This window comes from Eutrigla gurnardus, assembly GCF_963514095.1.
Source record: "Eutrigla gurnardus genome assembly, chromosome: 1".
In the NCBI taxonomy this organism is placed as follows: Eukaryota; Metazoa; Chordata; class Actinopteri; order Perciformes; family Triglidae; genus Eutrigla; species Eutrigla gurnardus.
In genome coordinates this window covers 24,263,272-24,280,659 of record NC_139915.1, presented here as the reverse complement: position 1 = coordinate 24,280,659, position 17,388 = coordinate 24,263,272, and the positions used below count along the sequence as shown (strand labels likewise).

At 41.3% G+C, this 17,388-nt stretch overlaps 1 protein-coding gene across 1 annotated transcript; it reads left to right on the top strand.

Moving 5' to 3' along the window:
* The first annotated feature begins 224 nt into the window (after positions 1 to 224).
* On the top strand, positions 225 to 16,539 carry loxl1 (lysyl oxidase-like 1). The gene is made up of 7 exons (XM_084035616.1): positions 225 to 1,855; positions 5,967 to 6,075; positions 7,165 to 7,302; positions 11,309 to 11,465; positions 11,768 to 11,863; positions 12,167 to 12,282; positions 14,300 to 16,539. The coding sequence occupies exons 1-7, from the start codon at positions 613 to 615 to the stop codon at positions 14,304 to 14,306; spliced, it is 1,866 nt and encodes a 621-aa protein (XP_083891742.1). The 5' UTR covers positions 225 to 612; the 3' UTR covers positions 14,307 to 16,539.
* Positions 16,540 to 17,388: the final 849 nt, after the last annotated feature.

The following is a 17,388-nucleotide window of genomic DNA, read 5'->3' as shown; positions in this document are numbered from 1 at the left end:
GAAAGCAAAACCCTTGAACGTGAGATGTGTTACAAGTCTAAATGCCTTTGCAGATGGTAATGTTGACTCTGGAAGCCTCATGGAGGCCTGGCTGCTGCAGGCCAGGAAACATCACTAGCACTAGGGCCATGTGGGACCTCCCCTTAAAAAAGTTTGAGATTTTTTCACAGTCCATTGTAAGCAATCAGGCAAATAGAAGCTTGCAGTCGTGCAGTGCACAGACACTTCTTTCCAGAAGGCAGCAAGCAATGCTCAGTCTGACAAGCAAGCCAGCAGACCGACAAGGAGTCAGGACATATTTTTGTAGCTTTAACAGACGGTAACACCACCGGTGGCTCTTCTGAAGCCCACTTTCACTCTCCTGGGTGTGATTGCTTTTAATGCACATTCAACCTCATCTACTGCTGGCAGTGACGACCTGCAGATGCACTCGACCACAGGCTCGCGTTTCACCCCTGCATCTGTCTCAATACTCACACCAAAGCTGTACTTGCGGGAAGAGGATACACATGTTTTATTGACAGAGCTACAGGTGGTTTGAGCTGGAGCTGCTGGAGGACTGGAGGGTTTTTCTTTTACTGTGTAGTGATCTTTGGCATCTTTGCATCCAGTATGTTGCCCATTTTTGTTGTGGCATGTTTGGTATTTGTCCTGCTGGGCTCGGGGCAGGCTCAGGAAGCAACACAGACCCAGGGGGAGAGCCAGAGTGGAGGCCAGGGGCAGGACAACTCTGCCACCCCTTGGAGGCAGGTGATCCAATGGGAGAATAATGGCCGGCTATTTAGCCTGCTGAACAGCGGAGCTGAATATGTCCCTGCCGGGGCAGCTGCCCAGGGTGGAGGTCCCAGAGTTGTTGTGGCAGACACCCAGCCACGCTCTTCACGTAGACCTCAGGGAGGCAATGTCCGCCGCCAGGCGCCATCAAGAGGATCCTCTGACACTGTCCGTGGCCAGGCAAGGCATCCTTTTGGCTTTGGGCAAGTGCCCGATAACTGGAGACAAACTGTAGGCAGTACAAGGGGTAGCCAGTTCCAAGGATCCTCTACCACTCAATTCAGGCCATCCACAGGCTCATCATCATCATCATCGTCATCATCTTTTTCTTCATCTTCTTATAATATACCATCCTACCCACAGAACCCATTTCCCCAACAGCCTCCCTTCCAACAAGTTCCTTACGACCCTAGTTTTGTAGAAGGGCCAGTCAGGAGCTACGAGCCACCTTTTCAGCCTGTTGCCGGTGGAGGATACGGCGGTGGAGCATATGGCGGTGGAGTTGGAGGGTATGGTGGTGGGCCATATGGCGGTGGAGTTGGAGCTGGAGTTGGAGGTGGAGGGTATGGCGGTGGAGTTGGAGCTGGAGCGGGAGTTGGAGGTGGAGGCTATGGTGGTGGAGTTGGAGCTGGAGGGTATAGCACTGGACAGAGGTTTACCGGAGGAGGATATGGAGGTGTGGCCCCAGTGCTCCCAGGTTCTCCCTCTGATTTTACTGAGGATGGCTATCGTTACTACCAGTCTTATGGCTATGGGCCCAATCCTGTTGTGCCTGCACGTGCTGCCCAACCACCGTTTGCAGATGGTCTAGACCACAGATACACCCACAGCATCTTCAACGGGGAGAATGGCCCTGCTGTCCCTGCCCCCGACACCAACCCAGCAACTCCCGTCGTAGTGGACAGGACAGGATCAGCTGGTCAACCACAAATCAGGAGCCCTCAGTATGAGCAGTTCCCTCCATTTGGAAGACCCCAGCCACCTTTCCTGAATCCCGTTCCTCCTGGCAGAAGTTCTCCAAACTCTGGCCTGGAGAACCCCAGCATAAATGTCGGGAGTGTGTACCGACCAGATCAGAGAGGTATGGTGAGCTTTTTGTTTCAGGTTTTGAGAAATAACACAATGTATCCTTTATTTCAAATCATGATTATATTGGGAGAGGCACATGGATGAGATGGCTGATTTTGAGTACTTTTGAATGGAAACAGGGAACATAGTGGGCATAGCCCCTAGGGGTATTTCTATCTTTAATTCGATTTATGTTATTACTCGACAGGGAAGCAGGCAGCTCACCACCCCCTCAACAACACAATCATGTTGTTTTCCCAATATCCTTGCATATGTTTCATATATCAAGAGTAATGATGAAACACAACATTTTAATCGAACATTTACTCAAAATTATTCCTATTTTTCAGTTCGCAAACAAAGCAAAGTGGACACAAGGTTCATCTTTTCCCACTTGCATGCTTATGAAAACCAGGTGTTGAGCAAGCTCTGCCAATGTTCAGGGAGCATACAAGAACCACTGTGTTTTTGTGTGTGGAGTTCTGTTCTACACAAAAGTAAACTGGTTCATGTGGTGTGTGGAGTTGGGTAATGGTAGTGGTGACCTCATAGGGGGTCTGGTGACAGGGGGTGTTGGTTGGCCATGTCTGCCTCCTTGGCTTTAGGACAGGAGAGGGGAAACGGAGGAGGGGGGATACAGTACTTCACCACTCCCTGAGGGGGAGGGAGAGCATGGAAAGTCCCTGTAACACATGGGGTCCATTGCTTCAGCTACAGGAAATCAAAGAAATATTTAGTCAGATTTCTTAGGGGGAAGAACGACTGTTAAAACGTGAAATACCCTGGCTTGAATAACATATTTTCTTAACCTATTGAAGTACTGTGGAGGAAGAAACGTCTATTGAACTCATTGTTAATGCAGAGGGAAAACATGACTTGGCTAAACACGAACAAAACATTCGTTTTTCTGTGCTCCCACCACCAGAGTTTGAGCTGTGAGGAGACGAGGAGACGAGGACCTCCAATGAGACTCTCAGACTCTTAATATTGCAGATTTACCTTTTTTTGTTTTGCTCAATGATCTGCCTAACTGTGCTGCAGTCTCTTCAGTGTAGTGTGTGTGCTTCCCAACCATCATTCACTAGCCATTCTAATGCTGGGAGCCATTTCTACAGCACAAAAAGCCAACATGTGTGCAGATGCCTTAGTGTTCCCAGTAATCATTGTGATAAAGATTCAGCCATTGGGAGCCGTTTGGAAGCTGACATTTTTATTTCACTGCTTCACAGCACAACATTACGCTGTTACAGTTCCATAATAACTATTGTGATCTACAAGTTTAAGATTTACTTAAAACTGAAGAATATTTTTTAAGCATAGTAATGCCATTTTTTAAAGGCAGTGAAGTCCATGACATAATCTGTATATCACAATAAACATATTTCAATGACCCGGCTTCGAATATAATGATATTAATAAATTCTTAAAATTAAAATCTATATGTGGCTATATGCATACATTTTATGTAATGTGAACTACCCTAAGCACAAATAGGTTCATGGTAGGTTTAGTGTGGGTGGACAAGCTGTACAGATGCTGGCAAACACTAAGTTTAAGGCCATGAAACCTTAAATGTGTGCCGACCCACTTTCCAGTGACTGCTTTTGACTTGTTGTCTCTAGAATCACATTGAGTGAATAGGGCTTGAGTCAGCAAGGCACTTTTGTTGTTAAAGAACTCAAATTTGTAATGTGGCAATGACTTCAAGCCATCTCCACTTAGAGAAATTGAATTTCTGCCATTGACGATTCCATTTGCTACCCCTAAGAAATCCCTATATTGTGTTACCAGGCTAACTAACAAACACACTCAAACTCAATCAACATTGAGTTCAATTTGAGAACAAATTCAAGGGGACCAATCAAATCTATTCACAAGATTTATTCTGTGTTAGCAGTCTAGTTGCTGACATGGATTGTGCAGCCTTTGTGAAGTTACTCACTTTTTTGAGTGCAGTTTTTAAAGCTGCAATGATTGGTAGACTGTAAGATTGATTAATTAAGGCGGCTGCAGTTATTTCACCTATTACCTTAAATGTGATAGCATCAAATCAAGAAACACTGTTCAGCATCTCACTGTAATATATTAACTGACCACCAAAAGCAAAATAGTTGAGAATCATGAAAATGGATGAGATGTATGTTCACAAGAGAACACAGAGAGTCTAATAAATGACCTAATGACCAAGAGAAGCTGTGAAATACTTACTTTACTATACTACTATCATCAACCGCTGTGATTTTTCACTTTAAAATTACCTCAAGTATTCTACAGTGTCAGTCCCCTGCAGCTAATAGTCTATATCTTAAAGCAGGAGTATCCAGAGAGGGAGCCCTCATGTCTTTTATTATTATGCTATATTAGATGGTATAACAATCATGGCAAGATTTAGTTCCTTTTCTCCGTGCCCCACTTAGAGTGTAATGTGTGGCTTTGTCACATGCTGTCGAGAGCTGATCAGCTTTGGCTCCTCAATATACTTTATCCCTCTGAAAGACACCCAATTTCACATTTCAAAAGATTAGGAGGCAGAGAACAAAGCCCTTCTAGCTTGAGGAGAAGAAATAGGGTTTGTGAGTGCTGCTGGAAAACCTCTGCATTTCACACTGGTCTTACAGTGTTTACATCGTGGTCCTCTGTGATGTAAACATCGTGGCTTACCCCCATGCTTTACGTCTGCCTGTCTACGAGAGAGCTGTCATATAGGATGTTTAGCCCTTATTTCACCTTGCAGCTGTGGAGGGAGGGCCCACGAGGATGTTGAAGTGGGTGAATATAAAATAGAAAACGTCCTATCTGGTTTCCATAAACAGACCGTAGCTAAAGCCCATCGCGTTAATCCAAAATGTAAAAAAAACAGTGCATTATTTCATTATCTATTCTCCTTAAACTTGCTGCACTAGTAAAAAAAAGGTTGGACAGAAAGTAAAGGTCATATAACATTTTTTGGTGATTTTACTTCCATGCTTAGAGGTCTAATGGTTTGACTTTCAGTTACTTGTACAAGCTCACATTAAAGCGCGTCTGGCCTTTGTAAGCTAAAAAGAGGTGATAAGCTACATCGGTATGGGCTTTTATTGGGAACAGGACAGACAGACATTCACTCTGACAAGTCAGGCCTGTTTCTTTTTTTTCCCCCTTCTCCTCAGGTTTTCTGACAGACTTGGTCAGTGGCCCACTTTAAAAACAGCAGTGGTGTGAGATCACTGTTGTTTCTGCACATTCTGCCTCACCGTGTCTCCGTCTGGCTCTCCTTGCTGTATCGCTGTGCACCTATGCCTTCCCTCATCTCTTCGTCTCTTGTCACTTGTTTGCAGAATCCAAAGTATGAAAAACACAGGCTGCATTTGGAACAAACCCTCCTGTGATACTGCAGCTCAGATATTTCCAAGTTTAGCATTATCCCCAACAGATACCACTACGTTTACTATACTAAAGGTTCAATTGAAGTCACACATTCATATTGAGATCGGTACACATGGGGGATCACATCACATCAGCCAAGTCAGCAATTGTTAATACAAAACAGGTTCCCATTTTGCAACTCGTATGCTCTCTTACCCCAATCTCACCCCTGTCTAACAAGCGTATGGAGCAAAAGGGGCTCATTAGAATGCCATGATAATAATCTGGAATGCGCAGTAATTAGTGGCCAAAGGCTCTTTCTCAGGAGTGACCCAGTCTTGAACTATGAGCCCATCGTATTCTCCGATTATCACTGCCATAAATAAAAAGTTGATGACACATGAGAAAAAAGAGTTTCTCTGTTTCTGGTGTGTTCGCTGTCATTGGCAGGAATGGCTGGAATTCAGACATCAAAAGGTGACCTGCCCCAGGTTACCAATCATCGAATCACAAAATAAAATAGCAGGGAAATAGCAGTGCTATAATGTAGTTTTGCGGCTCAAACAATACATAATAATAATTGTTTAATTTCATGTTTCAGTTGCAAAAATGTTCCTTTGAGTGATAAAAAAAAGAATATTTTGTTTTCAGTATTTGGATCAGATTTCTGCAATTTCATATTTGGATGATTTTAAACAATTTGCTTTCACTTCCACAATGTTGTGTGTTATTTGTGGCTGAATGACAAAGTAGAATGAGCAGTCTTTCTACCTTTTCAGGTTTGCCAGACCTGGTTCCTGATCCCAACTATGTCCAGGCTTCCACGTATATCCAGAGAGCCCACATGTATTCTCTCCGCTGTGCTGCTGAAGAAAAATGTCTTTCAAGGTAAATTCTGGATGTCCTTTGCTGGATTTTTATTTTTATTTTATTTTCTTTTACTTTTTCAGTGAGTTCATTCTAATGTCACAGTATCACAATGTTGTTGCCCCTATGGGTTCTGCTTTCAATTTAGTGACAAATTGTCATTTCAATGGTTTCTGGAAGTAACTTAGAGGCTCAGTGGCTAGAATGTCACAAAGATATTCAGTTGATTTATATTAGAAATAATTAACTATTTCCTATCTCAGTGTAATCCTCTGATGCTCTGTCTAGGTTTTACCCTGCTTCATGCATTAACAGCAAAGTGCTAATTTGTTTTTGAAATATTAACATTCTTTACAAGCTGCTCCACCTTTGGGTAACATTAACCAGCGAGTGAACCATCCACAAATCTAACATAGCCTTCAGGACTCAGGACACCAGTTCTTTGCAATAATCTGAAAGAAATAATGAAAAAAAAGTTGACCAACAGCACAACATAAGTGAACTGAATCCCGGTCACCTTCGGGGATACAGACCGTTGTTAGTTTAATATCTCCGTGTTGGTGGATAGCATCCCCTGAGCCATGGGCTTGGGCCCTTCCACTGCCTCTGTACTAAAGAATACTATTGAAATGATGGAAGTGTGCTGTCCCCATGGCTGCTCTATTTGCCCTCTTCCCATCAGAGCACAGCCATCCCTCAAAGCTCTTTCATATCCTGTCTGCGTTTGCAGCAATCACCGACAGATGGGCTGTTGTAATTTGCCATACACTCCAATGTCAACAACAGTCACAAGATGAATGGCTTAGATCTTCAGTGGTATTGTGAACTTGAGATTGTTCCTGCCTTCTTTTTTTTTCAAGAAAAAAAAAGGGAATCATGCAACAGCATGTCTCCTCTCCCCGGGTTGAAACTATGCGGAGAGATGGTTGTAATCTGTAGAATGAATTATTTAGTAGATATGCTCCTGCCTCCGAGGCTTTCCGGTCTTGCTCTTTTTTTTTCTTTCCTTGTCTTAGTTATGAGAAACAGACGTGCTGGCATTCTTTTTTGCAGCCACTTGTACAGTTTCCCTCACTGTTGTCTTGATCTATGTGTTTGTGCGCCATTCAGCTCCGCCTATGGCCCTGAGACCACCGACTACGATGTAAGGGTCCTGCTGCGATTCCCACAGAGGGTGAAGAATAAGGGGATTGCTGACTTCATGCCGAACAGGCCACGTCATACCTGGGAGTGGCATAGCTGTCACCAGTAAGTAATACAAAACAGATTTGACCCAATCAGATAATGATGCTTTGCTGGCTACAGTAAAGCTGCGATAACCAGGGAGCTACTTGGCCGACACTTTTTTTTAGGATTTTATTCCTACAGAGTGTATTTATTCATGTAAATAATATCTGTACAGTACATAGGTTGGTATATTTGAATCACCTTACTATTGAGAAGGTTATAAAATTCCTGATCTAGTAGATCACAGTAATAATATACCCTGAATTAAAGGTGCTAAATCTGATCAGAGCATTAATATATCAGCAAACAACTACTTACTATGTAAAATAGTGGAGTAATGTCTACCTAAGCAAAGGATGAAGTCGCTCTCCCTCTGTGTGTGTTGTTATCCGAGCTCTGTGAGCGTGACCCACTGGCTAGCTCATGGGTGCCGCTCTGCACGGCACTAATATGGCAGTTACAGCTGATAAAACCGTTGTGACCAAGCCCTTCCAGCTCTCCCTCAGGTAAACGGTTAGCTCTGCCAGCACTTTTGCCGTTGTTTGCTCTATAAGCGCCATAAGCACTGTTATTTGCAAGCTGCCGGATCAGCTTTCACCATGTTGAGAGGCAAAATAAATGCTCCCAATCTCATTCATAACACCTTTAATAAATATTCTGACCCATGGATGATAATATGCATGTCTTGTGCCACTGCCATGAAAACGCGAAGATACCTCTACAAACTGAGGAGCAATGGTTTGTTTGGTCTATTTCGTGTGTACTAAAGCACTGAGTTCTTGTCCAGGAAGTTGACATGTAATTGTCAGTTGACTGAGGGTAAATGCAGATTGGGGGTCGTACTGCCCTGTAAGATCCATATTGTGCCCTACAGTCAGACTGCAAGAAAAGACTGAGAAAGTACACATATATTACAGTTTCCTGGTCAAAAGAGGGGGGTCAAACCTATGAAGTCCATTAGAGGGGACATAGGACAAAATACGCAGTACATGAAAAACAATGGTATGTAGCTATGAGGGTTTGATCACTTTAGACAGCAACTTTTCTCACGTGTCTTTCTCAGTGGACAGATTTTAGCAAGGCAGTCATGGCTCTAGGGGGCTGCTGATGAGGAGATTTTGGGGGTATTGTCAGTGGTTTATGCCTTTTTATCCCACAGACTGGCTTCTATCTTAATTCCAGCAAGTCCGCCCACTGACACGAGTGCCAGGCTCTGCTTTACTATCCTCATCTCAGAGGAATGTTGACTGGCCGTTAGGAGATTGGCAGTGTTGTTTCTGTCTGACATCAGTCTGCATTTTCAAAGTGGTTCCCAGGAGGCGGATAGCCAAGACAATCATTCCACTGGTTGTGCGTTTGGAATGACAAATCAATCCATTTTTTCCTGTCAATCTGTGACACCAGATCACACAGCTGCTTAAGTGTGATGGCATGGATGTGGGTTACTGGGACAGCATGTTAGTTAACAAAGACATCTCTTTAGGGGGAGAAAATCTCTAGCCCAAATTCTCACAATAAACTTTGCTGCCCTACATTTCTGTTGAATAAGCTATGAGGTTGACAGTTTGCTTTTCATTACATTCACCCCTATCTTTCTTACTGGAGTGTGAGAAGAAGGGAAGGGAACGGCATCCTCTTAAGTATCATGGTGCTGTGAAAATGTTGGAATTTTGTATGGTTTTTTTTTGTTTTTTTTTACACAAATGAGGACAAAGAATTCCATTTACTGTATGCCAATCAGTATGGAAAACGGGTTTATGAGGTTTTTTTCCCTGTGTGAGTAAAATAATAGTGTTCTTCATTATTTGTTTCAGTCCCTTTTGGTACAACTTGAAGTATGTGACCTTTGTGGTCAGAGATCATGGCTGCTATTTGTGCAGGTGCTTAGACGTATGTCTTCATATCCTGGTTGCACTTTGTGGAAGGCAAGTGTCAGGCCCCTGCTAAATAGTTCTCAAAGACCCTTCTGTAGTTCTCTGTTTTACAACCCACCCTGTGATCTGCGAAACCCTCAAAGTCTTGTTTGCTGCAACACAAGTGGAAAATGACTCACAACTTTGAAGAGGGATTGTAATGTTTTGTATATTACTATTACAAATTATTCATGTTAAGTCCTCCATGCGTCCTTCCAACACCACATTCTCTGTAGTTGACATAGTCCGCGAGGGGATCCAGAAATCTGAGGAGGCAGGGGACCCTTCCAGGCACCTCGTAATCCAGCGCCTCCCACCCTCGATCTTCTACTTCCCGCACTCCTCTCTGCTTCACACACGCATGTACTGTAGATAATCATCCCAAGACTCTGACTGGACTGATTGCCGGTTTCAGTAACACAAATAAAAGCTGTGCTTCAACCTTCCAGGCCGTCCTGCCCTGGTTTATACACATTTACACATAGAATAAGCCTGTAAACACGCTGGGTCGTCTACATTTGCATCTTAGCAGAGACAGAATGGTAATGTGTGTCAATAAGCACAACACAGATAGTGTTTAGCCACAGATAACTACTGGCAGGTTTCTACCTGAGATTGGCTCATAATTGGTTGCCTCGTCTATGGAAAGAATGAGTCCTTGAATGGTCACTTACTCCATTAGTGGAAAGTACCCACATTTCCTTCCAAGTCATCCTTCAATCTTTAATGACTGTTCCAGTAAGAGCTGTTGCAATGTTGAAACATGGGCGAAGTAAGGCGAAAGTAATATTTATATAGTCTGAGTTTGTGTAACTCTAGGAGATCCAGTGATTACTTCACCTGTTGCAACTACTAAAGTCAACACCACTTAAATACAGTATTTGGAGCAATTTAAGAATCAAATAATAATGGCAATAAATAGTTGGAATAACTGCTAGAAGGTGTCTATAAAACCTTTAATTTTGTCATTTTGGGTGTGCCCTCTAGGAATATTGTCATATTGATGTAGGCCATTCTTTGTTACTAATGACTCAAATTGCTGCTATTGGAATCAACAGTTAAAAAAGGTTTTGCTTTCCAATCTAATCATTTACCTCTCCAGCTCTCAAATGTCATCAGAATTTGAGGAATAGTTATCTTGGCTAATCTTTATCAGAAGGAACATGAATGAAATCAAGCCTTTTGTAGCTGCATTTCCCCCCCAAAAAGGGCAGTTAGGCAAACTAAATACAGGAATACATACAGACACGTAGAGGACCTTTACTCCACACTGATCGAAACATGTATTCAGGTCCACACAAACACCAGGACATATTTTTGTTGGTCTTTCTCTTTATATATTCGTTATACTTACCGGAAACACAGTCCACCTTAGATTTTACGACATGTACATACAAATTTACAGAGAAACATCAAGGAACATATATTTCTATTGATGTACTTTGATATTGTTACGACCAAATTCACCAGGCTTGTAAAAAGTGAATAGTATCCTGGGTCACTTTGGTATTTGGGAGAGATCCAAGCCATACAGTTGTTGATATTGCAGATGATTTTCAAATGGAGCAGCTCTCTTGTCACTCAGCCGCGTGCGTCCACATTGCTAAAGCTGTGCAAACAAACACACACCGCAACCAAATAAATGCACAATGCGATACACACACACAGATATGTGCACACGCTTAAATGCATACACAGCAACACACACACACACACACACACACACACAGGATCTTGCCGACTGATAGAAGCTAATTAACAACATTCATACATCATTAGGGTGTTAATGTCGTGCTTCAGCTACACTTTATTGTTGCCATTAATTAGCATCCATTGTCCTTTCATACTTTATGACGTGTTCAGTCAAGGTGCAACATCACTTGTTAGCAGATGAGGTCACTTTAAGTTCACCGTTTGTGTTTAAAGGTACACGTTTGCTGAATTTAATCACAATGGCTAACAAACTTTCCAAATTAGCAATCATTTCTGATTAATATTTCTTAGGAGCACATGGCATAACAGATAACACGAGAATTAACTATTTTTGATGGCTCACTTGCTCCTTAACGAAGATGTTCGTTTCACTGCATTCAGACTTGTGCTTGCCCCAACAGACACTACCACAGTATGGATGAGTTCAGCCACTATGACTTACTGGAGGTCGCTACTGGCCGGAAAGTGGCAGAGGGACACAAGGCCAGCTTCTGTTTGGAGGACACCACCTGTGACTTTGGTCACCTGAAGCGCTACGCATGCACCACTCACACTCAGGTAACGTGTGAAATGATCCACAATACTCTTAGTAGACGTCCCTTCATCCACTGGTGAGGGTGGGGATTGGAGGGAGAGCCCCCCTTTATGCCCCACAGACCAGAGCAAAAGTGCCCTTTTGGATGCCCGTATGGTAGATAAAATATGATAAAGTGCCAACCAGGATGCCCTCCCATATATAGATATAGAGAAAGATCGATGGATAGATAATATTAACCTTTGATTGCAGCTGTTTTCACCCACTGATTTTAAAATTCCAACTGTTTTTGACTCGGATCAGTATTCCTCCTTTGTATCTTCAGGGTCTGAGCCCAGGCTGCTATGATACATACAATGCTGATATCGACTGCCAGTGGATCGATATCACGGACGTCCAGCCTGGAAAATACATACTAAAGGTAGGAGTCTACGAGTCTAATGTGCATACACATGGCAGGTTTTTGGACAGCACAATAAGACGGTGAAGATCTAGGCCACCAAAACAAATTGATCTGGGTAATAAAAGAGTGATAACCTTACTGAAACTGTTTTTAGGGTAATAGTTATCTTCATGGCTCAGTGGTTTCCAGTCCGCAGTTTTGGCTATAATTGTGTTCTAAGCTGTCCATCCCAAATATCCTCATCTCGGAAGCATTGGGCCCATCAGCTGGTTTAGTGTAATTTTGTGAGTTGTGATGTGCCTCCTGTACTTTTTCTCTCAGCTCCAGGTTAATCCCAAATTCTTGGTGCGGGAATCAGACTACACCAACAACGTGGTCAGGTGTAATATACACTACACGGGACGCTTCGTCACAACAAACAACTGCAAGATAACACAGTAAGTAGCACAGAATATACACACTTTTATCACAACATAATTGATCAGTAGTAAATGAGTGGGGGTGTTACATTTATTTACATTGTTCTCATAATTTGCTACTTGCTTGCACTTTTCAGACTTGTTTCAGGAGAATAGAAACTAAAAGGTAAACTATAAATTAGGGTTTTTGCCATGTTCCTGTTGAGTTGCACTGAACCACATGACGGGGTGGCAGCTAAATGCAGTTTTATGAAGAGCCTCATAGTGTTTTGAATTACTTAGTGGACTTAATGGGTTCCTGGCTGAAATATTTGATGATGTAATGAATTATGTTCTCATTCTCCGGTGAAGATTAATAGCCTCTGAAACTTTCATATTCTCCCTCAACCAGAGATGTAGGGGTGTTGAACTTTTCAATAGCGCTATTAGGAGGTGTATCATTGCACTCAGAATGACTATCATATCCTCTTGAAAATACTTTATATAGTGAGTGACGATACATGAGGAAAGCATCATTAGGTCCAAGTGCTGTAGTCGCTCTCCCTCAGTTTCCGTGGTAGAGTGGAACATACACTTAAAAATATATGTAATAGTATAATATGTTTGTCAAAGCATTATTAGTCACATAAATCACATTACCAGATGCCATCATAGATCCATGTTTCCATCATTAAAGTCTGGTATTTGAAAATATTCTATATTTGAAAGAAAAAAAACACTCACATTTTGTTAATGTATGTAATTATGTCCACACTAATTATGGTTAAAGACATTTTCCGTGTGGTAATTTAAGTGAATGTTTAAAATTAGTCATCTTATAAAAAAATAAAAATTAAAAAAAAATCATGATAATCATCATTGTATAAAAATTAAATACATTTTAATTTGAAACAAAATAGCACACATGTTGATAACAGCAAGGATTGATTGTAATAATTGTCTTCAAATATAATTAGGATGAAATGTATATGCACTTGAAAGTAGTTTTTCATGTATGATGTGTTGACGTACTATGGCTGTTTACAAAACAGATGTGTTGTTAATGACATCATTTTCCAATCTTGCTGTTAAATGAATGTGCAAGTATGAAAAAGTAATTTGGTTAAAGGTCTCAATGCAGCAGCCCAGTAAATTACACAATTAACTATTCTTTTTTTGATGCTAAGCCCCTCCCCTGAATAGCAATTTGCCACTTAGCTGCAGCAGCAGCTCTTTGTTAGATGTGGGGAAGTTGACACTCCAGCAACCCTCACCAAACACATCGGTTAGTACTCATCATGAAAACGCTTTCTTTTGGAATGTTAAAAGTGAGACAGTGTTATCATTTGAAACTAGTATTTAAGCTTTCAGGCTGTCTAAGCGTTTTACTCAAATCGTAAAAAAATAAAAATGTTTTACTTATACTCCACTGCAATACAAGAATGCAGAGGATGCCAACTTATTGTTTGGGACATGTAACTTGTGAATCTTAAAGACAAGCTTGTATAAGTTTCGCATTGTTTTCAGCCTGTACATGGAACTACCATTAGCTTTATAACATAGCTGGAAATCTGCCAGCAATAGTTTTCCTTTCTGCCGATGAAATTGGGGTCACCAGTTTGTAAGAAGAAGCCAGGTTTTGTCTACATCTGCCTGAAATCAAGGACCCTTTTGTTTAAAATCTTTAAAAATTAAAGTGATTAATCTGCCACTGTTATCACTGTAAACTTGGACAGGCATAGTAATGGTAAGTAAGGTGGGCGGGGCCTAGCGAAACAGACAAATTCCTCACCAATTTGTTGGTTAACCACAGTAAAATTATAAGAGGACATGTATCTGTTTAGTTTTGGCATGACAGTGTGACTAAATGGTATAAAATTGTCTCAAGATAAATGTGAACAGAAAACCACTTTCCTGCGAATGGAATTTTTGATCTGTGTAAACAATTTTTGTAGTTCACGGAGTTCAAATATTTTGCACAATCACATACTGCATCGGTCTGGAGAGTTACAGTCCCTCTAACAAAAGTGTTCTATGCTGTCTGTTTATTTTACAGGTCTTGATCAGGCACTGGGAGGCTGCCACACTAGAGTGACCCTGATTGCTATTCCATTGAAATGTGAATGGAATCCATTTGTTGTTGGTTCATTGTTGATGTTGTTTGTCTCTTATATTTTGTCTCGGTATCGTGAGCCCACGGCAAACAAGGTCTCCACTGGCACTGAAGAGAATGTGGGTGTTTAAAAGTACACACACGCACACACACACCGTTGCATAATGCATATTTCACATTGATATCCCAATATTGAATCAATCGTTCACACCCCTACAATGTGCATGTGTTATAATATTGTCCTACCAACTAGGTTTCTCATATCGCATCTCAACCAGTCTGGTTTGGTTAATGCCAGGAAAACATCATTGACTTTCAGAAGAGGTGTTTACTGTATCTGCAACCCCCCCCCCCCCCCCCGGCAGAGTGGCTCCGATTGAATTATAAATAAAGCGTGAAGCGGAGCCGGTGCTGAAATGAGTGGTTCCAGACAAGTCAAGGGTTCAGCTGCAATCCAGCAAATACAATTCTGGGACAAAGTCTTCCCAGCTGCATTCATCCATGCAGTGTGTGGACAGACAGAGATGCCCAGTGACTCAGAAGAACTATAATGTGTTGTTATGGGGGGCTGCCTCAGTAGGTCAGGTTGGGATACTGTGATTCTCTGGGCACTTCCTGTTTAATGTAGCGAGATGAAAGACAGCAGGTCATATTTGCATTTGTCCATCAATAATTAGAAATCAACATTAAATCCAGACAGTCAGTGCTGGGTTCTGTACTCCTCCAAATCCGTGCGTATCCGTGTCATGTCCCCGTTCGTCCCTTCTTATTTCAGTAAAACAGGAACAGGAAGCTCAACTGGCAGTGTTTTCCACAAACCAAGTGTGGCCACAGTATGTAAGCTGTATATTTACACTGTCTTGGGGTCTCTTCTTCAACTACCAACACTGGTCAGATGGCACATAGGTCATCTACACCTTTTTGAAGAATGTATATACAAATAATCCACTGATGCATGAATTAAGCAATGGCGATTAGCTTGTTGTAACTGATTGTACTTTTGTTTATCCAATTTGATCTTGTTACTGTAATTTTTTTTCTTGATAATCTGAAACATGAACATATTTTTGGGAAGAAAAACAAAACACTACTGCTACAGACTTAGTATTTCCATCTCTACCTACCTCTCCAATTGAGTGAGCTGTTGTTTCCTGTTAAGTGTTTGGTTTCCATTGGAAATCAGTGCGATGGTTAACTGTGTCCTCCTGCCACTGTGATGCAGCACACAGCTAAAACCTAAAAATCAGTTGAAAATCCCTGCGATATTTAAAATCTGCTGCCCCAACTTGCTGTCGTCTTGTTTTGCGGACGCATGTTTTCATATGCCCACGGTTAAAACTAACTATGTGCCAAAAATGTTGCACTCCATAGAACTGATTTACAATCCAACCGGTTGTGAACCATCAGCAGTAGGACATATTTGGTTTGCATTAATACAGCTGTATTGTGTGCAAATGTATGACGAAGATGATATCAACAAGATCAAATTAAAAACAGTAGAGCCGGATAACGTGCCATCATCATTTCCTCATGCGTGTGAAGGCAATTTGAATCCATCGCAGCACTGGCAGAGCCTGCCACAAACACTAAGAACTATTATACAGAGAGGTAATTACTGAATATAAATACTTTGAATGGCTGTTAACGAGAAAATGCAGACCACAGACGGCATGAAAAATGGGGGTTCGATTACATGAATAACGTATTACTTATAATATATATTACATAATACATATTTATAATTGCGATACATGTTTAGCTGTTTTCCAGGAACAATCTGGTTGATTAAACAGTGGGGTTACTGTTTCTAACAAATTAGTTTATTAATCTGTTTTCATTTGAATTTCAAGGTTTATTTTTTTAAACTGAGTGATTTCGATGCAGAATAGACCTTGTCTTTGGTTTCCAATGTATTGCCCTTTTTTGTTTACAGTAAATAGCCAGTTGTATAATTGTATCTGTATGTTTCCTTACGTGGGGAGCTCATGATCATGCTGTACGCTCATTGGCAAGATGCAACACCGTGTACCTTTTTTTTTCTTTTTAAATTCAGTGGAACAACAGCACAAGCGTAGGTGACAGTTATACATCATCTTTGACATGTGGTGATGACATTTGTATTTTTTGTCCTAACAACAAACACCTGTCAAAAATGTCATATACAATAAATACATTTACACATCTGCTGTGTGCACTCAATAGAATATATGGATCCCTGTGCTTCAAATTAGGTTTTACACAGAATGCGTTTCAATGATTTCCAAGGAAATGCTGTGTGACAGGTGTGACAAGTTACTGAGATCATCCCTTCATGAGAGATTAGGTGTAATATGTTTAATTCATTAAGGCATTTTCCTCGGGTGCAATATGAGATTTTGTCATGTATGATTCAGACAGGGATGCAAATGTGAATTTTATGAATACAGACACACAAAAAATGCACACTGCATATAAGATGCCTGCAAATGCCCCAACAGTGAATGCAACAAACTGGGTGTCAGCTCCATAGCGGCGCATAAATGAATAAGTCACGCTTGTGTTTGCGTTGCAGTCGACATGTTGAGGTGTGTCTTTTAAAAACAATCCGCTCGTGTCACTGGCTGACACCACGCTGCCAAAGATCTGTTCATTTCTTCAAGTTCAATGCCAATTAACATCTGACATTTCATCTGACTTCTTTCGGCAGCGAGCAGAGACCGATCACATTATGCACGAAGTGTCATTACATGGAATACAACAGCGGGTTGCAGTGAGAGAGGAGCTCATTGTGTTATCAGCTGAATTTAAACTACGCAAAAAAAGTAACATTCTTGGTTTTGTCAGGAAAGGAAGTGATTAATTGACTATCTTCTGTTTTGTTTTCCACAAAACTATCTTCTGTTTTGTTTTCTTCTGTTTTGTTTTCCTTAGCTGTATATTTTTGTCCATTTAAATATTTTTTCTTTTCAAAATACATGTTTTAGTGCTTTATTGTCACAGGATTCCTTTAACTAGCCTATTAATGGCTATTTTAAACAATTATATACGAAAAG